Genomic DNA, 12,444 nt, shown 5'->3' with positions numbered 1-12,444 from the left:
CTTCATAGTACCTTTCAACCACTCTGGGTTTTTTCCTTTCCTGGGAGGAAAGTTACCACCCCCAATCCCCCAGGATAACGCCCTTCCGGGGGCGCGGGCCAGGAACCCGCAAGTCCTGCGGCAGGTCGCCCGCCCCCGCGCAAGCCCACGCGGCACCCGAGCCGCCCGCTGCCCTCGGGCTCTGGGCAAAGCCGCGACCCCCGCCCACCCCGCATCTGACCCAAGGTGCAGGGTGGGGCTCTCAGCTCCAAGCCCCGCCCACCGGACTCACCCCAGCCGGTAGGAGAGGGGAAGTCCAAATGGCCCCACCCACTTTTCTCTTTCCGTCTCTCCATTGGGCCGGATGGTTGCCCGTCATCTCTATCCCGTAGGCGATTGGCTCCCTCCCTCCCGCGCCAGTCCCTGCCTCTCCCCGCGCGGGGAGGGTAAGTCACGCCAAACGGGGCGGAGAATCGGCTGGCCTCTCTCCTTCGCTCGCCTGGGCGGTGGCGGCAACTGGGGACGGGGCGGGTGGCGCATCACGGGCGCAGAGGCAGGAGGAGCAGTCTCATTGTTCCGGGAGCCGTCGCCACTGCAGGTCTCCGGGCTCTCTCGGCCCGGCCCCTGTCAGTCCTCCCCAACCCCCACAACCGCCCGCGGCCCCGGGGAGCAGCGTCCCGTGGAGACGAGCCGCTGCAGCAGCATCTCCGACCCGCCGGCCATGGAAGACATGGACCAGTCGCCTCTGGTCTCCTCGTCCTCGGACAGCCCGCCCCGGCCTCAGCCCCCGTTCAAGTACCAGTTCGTGAGGGACCCCGAGGACGAGGAGGAAGACGAGGAGGAGGAAGACGAGGAGGACGAGGACGAGGACTTGGAGGAGCTGGAGGTGCTGGAGAGGAAGCCCGCCGCCGGGCTGTCCGCGGCCCCGGTGCCCCCCGCCGCCGCCGCCGTCCCCGGCGCGCCCCTGCTGGACTTCGGCAGTGACTTCGTGCCCCCCGCGCCCCGCGGGCCGCTGCCGACCGCGCCCCCCGCCGCCCCGGAGCGGCCGCCGTCTTGGGACCCGAGCCCCACGTCGCCCGCGGGGCCCGCGCCCTCCCTGCCCTCCGCTGCCGCAGCCTCGCCCTCCAAGCTCCCCGAGGACGATGAGCCTCCGGCCCGGCCTCCCCCTCCTCCCCCGGCCGGCGTGAGCCCCCAGGCCGAGCCCGCGTGGACGCCCCCGGCCCCGGCCCCCGCCGCGCCCCCCTCCACGCCGGCCGCGCCCAAGCGCAGAGGCTCCTCAGGCTCAGTGGGTGAGTGCCGCGCCCTCCGCCCCGCGCAGCCCCGCGCTCCCCTCCGTCTTTTGTGTGCACCCCCCGCTGCCTCGGGCGGAGCCCCCTTCCCCGCCCCGAGGGGCTTTGTCCGTGGACCTCCGGGCGAAGGCGCCCCCCCTGGCAGGAGCCGTCAGGAGCAGGGTGGGGCGGCCGCGGAAACCCGGGCTTGTTCTTTATTGTCTGTCTCGGAGTCGGGGAGCACGTGCACCCCGCCTGCTCCCGGCCTCCTCCCTCTGGTCCCTATCCTGCTGCGTCCCGGAAGTTAGGCACCCGCCCGTACCGGGAGCTCGGTTGGCCTCGAGGAGCTAGCGTTGTGGATACGGGGGGCTGGCCGGGCTCCCGGGTGAGGATGGAAAGGCCTTGGCGCCCGTAATCTTTTGTCTGCCAGTCTGGGTTGCTCCCAGGGAAAAGGCGCAGTTCTGCGGCTGGTCCGTCTGGCAGCCGTGAGCCCTGCGCTGCACCCCCACCCCCGCTCACCTTCTCCCTGGCCTGGGTGTCACCCCCCACCCCCACCCCCCCGCAGCGCCTCATTCCCCTCCCTCTCCACTCGCGCTGGCGGGGAGCTGGCCCAGTGGAAAACATGCACCCTGACCCAGCCGCCGCGACGGGAGAGCGCCTCCAGTGGTGTGGCGCGTGCGGATTTGGGAAGGCGAGAGTTCTGGCAAAGTCCTGCCACCGCCCAGTCTCCTCGGGCTGTGATGTGGCGACTCCCCAGCTAAACCGCGCCGGGGAAGTGGGATCTGAGCATCCGCGGTCCGAGGAGGCGCAGTTCTCCCACCGGGTCCTGGCTGCTGAGCCAGAGGATTTGCTGCCAGGGTGGTTTGGGCTCTTGAATCGGAGAGGAAAAGAGGCAAAATGGTTGACATTCTTAGGGAAGGGAAACCTGTGGGGTTTGTTTGTTTGTTTTCCTTTTTTCTTTTTTTTTTTTTTCTTTTTTTTCTTTTTGGCCGCGAATAGGCCAATTGACTTTGTGGCGGATTAGCCAGCCAGGAGACTTAATGTTTTGAGAAAGATTATTTTTTTTTCACGTAGCGGTTAGAGATACTCTTTCTTAGTAGTTACATGTTTTAGGTCAAATCTGCAATAGTAGTCTGTAAACAGTTTCCAAATTTTTTTTTTTTTATTCGCTTTAGTACTTGCATGTATGTATATATTTAAAGGAACATTGTTTCCTTACCCTTTTCCTTTTTGGGAAGTTGTTTATTTTGGAAGAGAATAAAATCAAATTTGTTAGAGATGGAGAATCTTACAAGTTATGAGTTTATTAGCTTAAGTCTTGTTATTTTGGGGGGCAGAAAGTGTCCTACCAGCAAGCAGTAGGACCTCTTTTTATGTATAAAAGAGCAAGAATCTGGTAGTGTGACTGCCTGCTGAGAGATCTTTATAGCTTTCCTTGTAGGATTTTACAAATGGTTCATTTTCCAGGAGAAAATGAAATTTTTTTCAGTTCATTCCTCCACAATGGGGAAGTAAGCCAATTGTGATGTTTCTGAATAACGTTTTGATAATGACATACCCCAAAGCGTTACTCAAAACACTTTACACAAGTAACTCAAAACACGTTACACAAAATCATTACACTAAAGATATTAGAAGATGAAGAGCAACTCAGTGTTTCATTTTCTGAATTAAGTGTGTAAGAGAAACTAAGGTGAGGTAGAAAAATAAAAAGTGATAAATCTGCAAATGGAAAATCTAATGATTAACAAAGGAATACTGATTTGTCTCATCTTGTATTCCAGCATGGGGACAAAGAGGAATTCTGATCTTTGAACATTAGGGATTCAGGAGGTGACATTCTCTTGGAATTTTGACTTGTGGAATACTAAGTTTGGAAGACAAAGGAGAGAATATTGCTTACTCAGGGACTCTTATCTCTATAAAGTTCCCTAATTCTGTATTGATGATAGCTATTTGGAAACCTAAGTGCTTTAGTAAATCACTGAACATCCATGATTATAGTCATGGATAGTTAAGCCATCTCTGTGAGTCTCGGGTTCTTAGCAGTTTGTTCATTCATTCAATTGATGATTGATTGATTACCTACAAAGAGACAGGTTCTCTTCTGGGCTGTGAGGGTATAGCAATAAGCAAGACACATTTGTTCTCCATAAGGGGAGTACAGATAATAAGCACATAAATAAGGAACTCAGAATAGTGATAAGGATGGTGGTATGGAAAATTATTGGGTTGTGTGTGGGGAGTGGTTTAAGTAGAGTGGCATTGAGAGATGCCTTTCTGAGGAGGTGAGATTGAGCTGCAGGTAAAAATTTCCAAGCAACCCATAGGGAGGCAAAAGCCTTGAGGCAGGAATTAGCTGTGTGTGTTGGCAAGTCTAGTAAGAAGACTAATGAGGTGGCTCAGTGGTTGAGTCCTTGCCTTTAGCCCAGGGCGTGATCCTGGAGTCCCGGGATCGGGATCAAGTCCCACATTGGGCTCTCTGCATGGAGCCTGCTTCTCCCTCTGCCTGTGTCCCTGCACTGCCCACCCCGCCCTCCCCGTGTCTCTCATGAATAAATAAATAAAATCTTTTTTTTTTTTTTTTTTTAAAGAAGACTAATGAGAAAAACTTGTAAGACCGTGGTCAGGTGATGGTGGGGAGGTGGGGTAAACTTAGATCATTTGGGGTCTCTTACAGGTCATGGTAAAAAGTTTGGCTTTTTAAAGAAGTTTACTTTAGAAATGTGCTCTTTAATAATTATATTGTGATTTTGGAGCAAAACACAGTTTTGAAAATGTAGAGGAACTGCAAGGACTGATGTGAGTAAAGACAAAGTGAGAAATGTGCAGAGCATGGTTAAAGACATAGAGAAGCCCGATGGGAAGAGGCTTTTATTTACTGAGTTGGGCTGACTTCTGACACTTGGGCATTTAACATTGTTGTTTACATAATTTTTGAATAAGCTCCAATTCCCATCATGAGGAAAGTAGTAATTTTGCTGTTTGCTGTTGTGCTTGGATCTATTGTAATGCAGTAATGAAGTGAGACGGAAGCCTGTCACTTGACCATTTTTCATGGAGAAACCTTTGGCTTCACTTCGAAAAGGTAGTTGGTTAATAATGGGCTTTGAGTACACGTGAAGGAAATGCTGGATAGAAACTGTTGAGAGAAATGTAAACATTAACAATGACATTCATCTAGTCTTTGAAGCATGTTCTAAATCAGTATTAAGATGGAAAACGTGGTAGATCTGGATTCTGAGGGGGATTCGAAGAGTAAGGTATTAGGGTTTTATCATCCTGTCTTTCTCCATGCTCTGCCTTCTACAGTTGCTCTTGCTTTTGGTAATTTATATTATGAAACAAAAAATGTTTTTGTTGTTGTTGGCAAAATGTAAAGTTCTTTCATTATTTTTTACCTTTGTCCTGAATTATTGCTTTAGGCCTTGGGAGGCCATTGGAGATTATTGAACTGAGTCATAACATCATGAAAGCAGTGTTAGAAAATGAATTGATGACCATCTTCAAGATAGTTTGGAAAGAACAGGGGACCTATTTAGAACGCTTTTGCAGTAGTTCTGAAAGAGGTGACTAGAACCTGAATTAGTTCACTACTACCTCAGCCAGTGAAATGGGATAGAAGGAGGAATATGAGAAATTATAAGAAGCATGGTTTTTTGGCTACAAATCTCTGTTTTTATAGTTTTTAAAAAGATGTTTTATTAAAGAAGAATTGATAGGACTTGGAGGCAAAGGATATAAATACAAAGAAAAATAATGGTGCTAAATCAGTTGCAGAGACTGTCCAAATTTGTTAATTGGAATGGAAATTTATATAGAATTGAATACTGATAAGTATAGCTTTTATGGCTTGGGATTAAAAATTATTAGTCTTTTATAAAGTCATTAATTATATGATTATGTACAGTGGCATAAAAGCACATAGTAGAAATGCTAAAAGATTTTGAGTGATGAGTGATGTATAGTTTAAAATCTTAAGTACCAGTTCTTAATCTAAAATTCAAATAAACAGTGATGTGACACTACCAGGAAGCAGTTGCTTCTAAAAGAGCTATCCTGCCTGTTCCATTCCCCATCCTCCTTCGAAAACGGTAACAAGGAAAGAACTCATGAATTTACAGATTCTAAATAATTTCTCTTGCTAAGCCATTTGTAATTTCTGACTGGGAATAAAAGTTGGGAACTGTTCTGCTCGTTATGGATAAGTTGAGTTACATTTTAGGTTGGTTCCGAGGATGTTCTGTGTCAAACTGGCACAGCACCCTCAAACCTTTTTAAAATGAAGTGGTGAATATATATTGAACCTTTGGTAAATCCCTCGTTATGAGGAATAGTATTTAAAAACATGCTTTTTTAGCACTATATCCCTGTAAAGTTGGAAGATTTGCTAACTTATATAAGGAATTTTCTAAAAAGCATATTACCTATTGTCAAATAATTGGCTCTAGTTTATGTGTAGTTATTTCATAATCTACCTAAAAGCAATTTATTTGAAACACTGCTGATGCAAGGCCCCAAAATAAATGGCATATTTTGAAGGTACTTTGCTAGCCCAGGAAAAGTACCTACCAAGTGAATGATATTTCTTGATTCTTTCCTGAAACTTCTGATTAAGTAGAAGTAATGTTGTAGATACATTAGCCTTACAGTAAGTACATTAAGACTTCTAAATATAGACCCTAGAAGGTCCCTCTGGGGGTGACAGCACCAGGAATGGGAACTGTAAGGGCAGACCATAATTCATCATTGTTTAAATGAATGAATATGACTTTTGTGGCTGGTTCCTGTAGGACACAAACCTGCAAAATGGTGGGACCAAGCTTTACTGCTGCTAAGGTCTTCTCAAACTGATGGCCTCAAGATTCTTTTGAACTCTAAAGGAGGAGTGTTAATAATTTTACATTTAAGCTGTTGATTTTGGTTTTTGAATGATTGTTTTTAAGTTGCTTTGCTCATGTTTTCTCATAACATTCTATTCTTATCTTGTATATATTGTACTATATATGGTAATGGTATGTTTACTCATTTCTGTTCTCTGCCAGACTGTATGCTCCTTGAGCTAAGGGGCTAGCTATATTACTTTTTTCCCTTGAAGAAAAGGACTATGTGACATACCTTTATTGCTGAGCACAGTGCCTTAGATACGGTGTAGGTGCTCAGATTTGTTGAATGAATATGATAATATAGATGAAAACTGATCTTCAAATTCTGGATAGTCCTAGAATTAAAGTATTTTCTCCAATAAAAATCCCAAGTCCTATGAATGAAAGCATTTATTTATTTATACAAGGTGTATATGGATGTATCATTTTATTGATGAATCTCTTATGGATGGTTAATTAGGTTGTTTCTCAACATTTTCTGATATAAATAATGTTAGTGATAATACCTGTATACACTTCTTGGGAATACATGTTGTATGTGTTGTAGGATAAACTCTTGCAGGTAGAATAACTGGTTCAAAGGATATGTGCATTTAAAACTTTGATAGAGGGTTACCTGGGTGGCTCAGTGGTTAAGTGTCTACCTTTGGCTCAGGTCGTGATCCCAGGGTCGTGGGATCGAGTCCTGCATCAGGTTCCCCACAGGGAGCCTGCTTCTCCCTCTGCCTATGTTTCTACCTTTCTCTCTGTCTCTCATGAGTAAGTAAATAAAATCTAAAAAAAGATAAGTAAATAAAATAAAACTTTGATAGATGATGCTGAATTGTATAACAAAGAGTTAAAGTACCTTTTCCTAATACCTTTACCAACATGGTATATTGTGGTAAGACTGGTAAATGGCTTAGCAAATTTTCTTTTTCTTTTTCTTTTTCTTTCTTTCTTTTTTTTTTTTTTAGTTTACAATTCAGAGGCTTTTTTTTTTTTTGGGTTTAGGTGTCAATAGATTGTTTCTGATCACAGCTTTTGCTTATTTTGCTTTTGGGTTTTTGTTCTTATAGATGTAGGAACACTTGATCTGTTGTAAGGAAATTAGCTTTTTGTTGTGTCTTAAAAACTGTTCTTATGATTTGTTGCTTGTATTTTGACCTTTGGTATATTGTTTTGTGCAGAAATTTTATGTAGTCAGATTTATCATCTTCTATGCCCTGAGTCATATGTCATTGAGGTTTGTGTAGTTCTTAGGCCTTCTCTAACATTGTAAAAATTGTTCCCATGTTTCTCTTAGTAGTTCTATGATTTTTATGATTTCATTTTAATATTTAATTCTTTAATTCCCTGCATTTTATTTTGTTCTATAGAGTGAAGGAGTGATATAATTGTTCAACATGATTTCTCATTTGTTCCAAGATCATTTGTGTTGAATCATTCATTTTTACTATTTTAAAATGCCATTTTTGTCATGTACTTGTAGTATGGGTGAAATATTTCCCCTTCTGTTCCATGTCTGTGTGTTTTCCTATATAGGTACCAAACTAATTTAATTGCTATACCTTACAAATGAAATATTAACTGAAAGGGCTTTTCCAGAATTACTTTTTCTGGCTTTCTATGCATGTATAGTTTTCTATATTATCTTTAAAATTTGTTTATTTAATCCTCTCTCCTTCCGTTAGAATTATAGTATGGTTACATTAAATTTATGCATTAATTTAGGGGAAAATTGATACATTTCTTTGATATTACATATTTTTCTACAAACATTTTTATTACCATGTATTTTTAATTTATTTTTTATTTTTTACTTTTTTATTTTTTTACCATGTATTTTTTAAAATTAGTTTATAATTATGTGAAATATAGGCTTTCAAAAGTAATAAGTATTCTAGCCTACTTTGTATGAAACACTTTGAAATGCTGAGTTATATAAGTATTTGGTCCCCTCTTCTCAGTTGATCGTAGATAGACTAAAGAGAAGGCATCTTACTTTTTTGTTTCTTAAAAAAAAAAAATTCTTGAGAAGGGAAGAAACATTCTGTATGCTCTTATAGTAAGAGCTGTAGCTACTAAATATTGGATTATTGTTTAAGCAGTCTTTGAATCCTTTACTTAAGTGGCCCTCTGGTTTAAAACAAAACAAAGCGTGATTTCTTTAATAGCTTGTTCTTCTCATTGATGGAATTGTTACCATAGGTGAAGAAGGCTTATAAAGTGTTGTTGTTCGTGGTCCCTTAGAAGTCCAATGCTACTTTAAAAATTAGCTCTTCTCTTCTTGTCTCCTCTCGTCTCGTCTCTTCTCTTTTCCTTTCTTTACTTTAAAGCGAGACCCAGAGCTAAATGTGGGGACAAAGAGTTGAGTAGAGGTTGCACTTAGGAGAACTACATGCACCAGATTAAGGAAAAAATAGGAGTCTCTAGTTGTAAAGAATTTTCTGCTATCTTAAAACCAGAGGAGTCTTGTGATTGTACTGAAGAGCAATCATAAACTTACCTACTTTTCAGCAGCTTTTGTGAAAAGAGAAAAAAAGCTTTAATTGGGTTCTAGGTGTGCCTGCATATTTTTTCTCTCCAGTTTTACAGATTGACATATAAACTTGAGTATTTGGAAGGTGCCATTATTAAATTTATTTATCTCAGTGTTTTAGCAGTGCTAGGTAAAGCAGATCAAAAACATGAAAACATTTTTTTAAAGACTTACTTATCTTTAAAGTCAAGCGGACTCCTCACTGACCATAGAGCCTAGTGCAGAGGTGGATTCCCATGAACCATGAGATTTATTCCACCAGGCTTTCTTTTGATGTTCTTGCTAAAAATTTGTTAATGAAACATGTTCAAAAGTTTAGCATTGATAGACTCAAGCCTACGTATTTTAATTGTCTGCTAAAAGAGTTGTGGGTAAAACTGGTTAAAATTGCTTCATTATGATATAATTTTAGTATGTTTATATTGTCTTATCTCTTTTTTTTGAGGGATTTTAGAAATTATACTTTTTTATGGAAAATTTGAAACATAAAGACAGAATAGTGAATGAAACTTGACTTTTTTAAAAAGATTTTATTTACTTATTTATGAAAGATACACAGAGAGGCAGAGACATAGGCAGAGGGAGAAGCAGGCTCCATGCAGGAAGCCCGATGTGGGACTTGATCACCTGACTCCAGGATCACGCCCTAAGCCAAAGGCAGACGGATGCTCAACCGCTGAGCCACCCAGGTGTCCCAAGAGAGTAGAATTGAGTAAGAGTAACTGAGCAGAATTGCTGAGTCATGGACTGCGTATATATTAAACTTTGTAAGAAATTGCCAAAATTCTCCAAAATGGTTCACTTCCAGCAATATAGGAGAGTTGTGGTGGCTTCTCATTCTCACCAACATTTGATATCAGTCTTTTTTATTTTAGCTATTTTAGTGGATATGTAATTGTTTTTCATTATAGTGTTAATTTAGATCTCCTTAATCATTAATGAATTAGAGGACTTTTACATGTCTATTGGCTATGTGTATGTTTTCTTTTGTGAATCTCCAGGTAATTTGCTTGTTGCTTATTGCTTTGTAGGTCTTTCTTACTGATTGTAGGGAGTTCTTTATATATTCTGGATACAAGTCTTTTGTCAGATATATACATTGTGAATATATTCTAATCTGTAGCTTGCCTGTTAATTTTTTTGATGGTTTCTTTTGATTAGTATGATTTTCTAAGTTTGAAGAAGTCTTATCTTCATTTTTTTTCTTTCTGTGTGCTGTCCAAGACATCTTTGCCTACTTCAAGATTGCCTACTTCAAGATAAAACTAGAAGGTTTATAGTTTTAGCTTTTGTGTTTAAATCTAAGATACATCTTGATTTAATGTTTTTCTGTGGAAGTGTTATAGATGGGGATTTATTTTTCATATAGGTATTCTGTTATCCCAGCAGATTTTTTGGGGAAATAATTTGTCTTGCTCTATTGCTTTGGTGCCCTTGTTGAAAATCAGTGGCCATAGAAGTATGTCTATATACATCTATTTTGTTCTGTTGATCTATTTTTTGTATCCTTATGCCAATACCAGACTGTTCTGATTGCAATAACTTTACAGTAATGTTAAAAATCAGGTAGTATGCCTACTCCAAGTTTTACTTTTTTTTTATCTAGTTTTGCTTTTTCTAAGTCCATTGTATGTACATATTACATTTTAGAATCAGCATGTTCATGTCTACAAAATGTCTGCTGGAATTTGGTTGTGATTGCTTTGAGTCTAGAGAAGCCCATATAGAGAATTGGCATTTTAGAGTTTCACACATTGGGTTTATCCTATAACAAGCTAATAAGATAGCCTGCCATAGTTTCTTGAATGCTGGCAGAAGACACAGATGTCTGGGTCAGAGACAAAAGACTTCATTACTTAAAGCAGTGATAATAGCAGTGATACTAAATATCAGCATTTTCTTGTGCAGGTTCCCTAAGCCCCATTTCCCATAGGGCAGCACTGAGTAAGTGACATTTACGCTTGGCATGGGCTGTCTTGCAGGAGAGGAGCTTAGGAAAACTGAATTTATACTACATAGTAAGTCTGCCTGCCTGTTCCACTTACATTGCATACAGTAATTATTTGAGATTCAAAGATCAATTATTCTTTAGAGAAATTAAGTGAGAATAATAATGTGTATCTACTCATATTTACCATAACTTTAAAGAAATTGTGAAATGAGAATATTTTGTATTCAGACATTTAACATTTTTGTTCTTTGTTTCTGAATATCCAGGTTACTACCTGGTATTGTGTTCCTTCAGTCTGAAGAACTTCATTGAACATTTATTGTAATATAGGCATCTTGGTGATAATTTCTTTCAGCTTTTGTTTTCATCTTTTATTTTTTATTCATCTTTCATCTTTTATTATCTGATAATATTTTTATTCATCTGTATTTTTGAAGCATATTTCTGATGAATACAGTCAGTCTTGGTGTTCATGGTAGTTAAGTTCTATGAAGTCACAGAAAGCACTGAATTAGCAAATACTGAATCATTGCCTTTAGGAGAAATATAGGATTAGGTTCCTATGAACCTCTAGTCATACCATTGCTATTTAAAATGGTATTGTGCTATATAAAGTATAGCCATATACTTACACATATAAGTATATGTGTAAGTATACTTACTTATTTATTGTTAGCAATGCTAACAATAAATATATACTTTTGTTTTTCATGTGTTTCTATATTAAAGATGCATTATTTAATGTATATTGTTGATTTATTAACATTAAACTCATGGCCAACAGAACTGTAACTCATGCTTGAATGAAGCTTAACTAACACATGGCATTTTCTCTGTAAGGCACATCATGGCCTTCTTGGGGTTAAGAACACTAGAGAGTACTAAAGCACTATTTTTAGAAGACATTTTAAATAGCAAAGTTACCAACGAAATCACACACACACACACACACACACACACAAAACCCCCCAAAAATATGGCACTAAATAAACTGCAAAAAGTACACTTGTTTTTAGTATGACAAGGCATGGGGTTGGGTTGCCTTGTTTGACCTCACCTGGGGATGTATTTTGGGTGATTGGAATGTTTCACTGCTCTGCACACGTCCACTGCTTTAAGTATTGCTTTGGGGAATATCAATTTAGTGAGTACGCAATTGGCAAATAGTCAATCAGTGAATAATAATTAACTATATAATTATTTTTCATCATATAAAGATGTTATCTTTTGCATTCCATTATTTCTAGTGACGGTCAAGTCATTCTGATTGTTGTTTCCCTGCCTGTTTCCTTTGTTTTTAAGATTTTCTATGTCTTTGGTTTTCAGCAATTTGATCTCTACAATGTACTTCTTTGTGGTTTTATGTTTATTCTACTCAGTGTTTATTCATTAAGCTTCTTGGCTCTGTGGATTGGTATTTTCCATCACGCTTGTCAAATTTAAGGTCGTTCTATCTTTATTTTTCTGCTTCAGTCACCGTTGCCTTTTTTGGGGACTCCAGTTACATATAATTTAACTGCTTAATTGTTTCACAGGTTGCTGAGACTCTTCATTTACCCCCCCATGATGTGCTTCAGTTTGGATTGTTTCTATTGCTTGTTCTTTAAACTTATTGACCTTTACTTCTCTACTGCCCAGTCTTCTTTTAAGCCCATCTAGTGGAATTTTTCTTTCACTTAATATTATTTTCTGTCCTAGAATTTTCATTTGGTTCTCTGTTCTTGTCTGTATTTCTCTATCAAGATTCTCTGACCATTCACTCGTTATGCCCATCTTTTGCTGTACGTACTTAATAGCTATTTTAATTTTCTTTTTAATGTTTGCTAATGCGATGTTTAC

The 12,444-nt window shown here is 40.5% G+C and overlaps 1 protein-coding gene across 3 annotated transcripts in view; it reads left to right on the top strand.

The window, feature by feature from the left end:
• The first annotated feature begins 440 nt into the window (after positions 1-440).
• The window catches only part of RTN4 (reticulon 4), a 70,437-nt gene continuing 58,433 nt past the window's right edge, over positions 441-12,444 (top strand). For 2 of the 3 annotated variants that reach the window (XM_038551278.1, XM_038551277.1), the window contains exon 1: positions 460-1,268. In XM_038551278.1, coding sequence (XP_038407206.1) covers positions 701-1,268 — 568 coding nt within the window. In that variant the 5' untranslated portion in view covers positions 460-700. Of the gene's footprint in view, positions 1,269-12,444 lie in introns of all 3 variants that reach the window. The other variant, XM_038551276.1, reaches the window with a different exon arrangement.

The sequence above is a fragment of the Canis lupus genome, chromosome 10 (assembly GCF_011100685.1).
Source record: "Canis lupus familiaris isolate Mischka breed German Shepherd chromosome 10, alternate assembly UU_Cfam_GSD_1.0, whole genome shotgun sequence".
Taxonomy (NCBI): Eukaryota; Metazoa; Chordata; class Mammalia; order Carnivora; family Canidae; genus Canis; species Canis lupus.
Note: the sequence above shows the minus strand (reverse complement) of the source record. Positions and strands in the feature narration are given on the sequence as shown.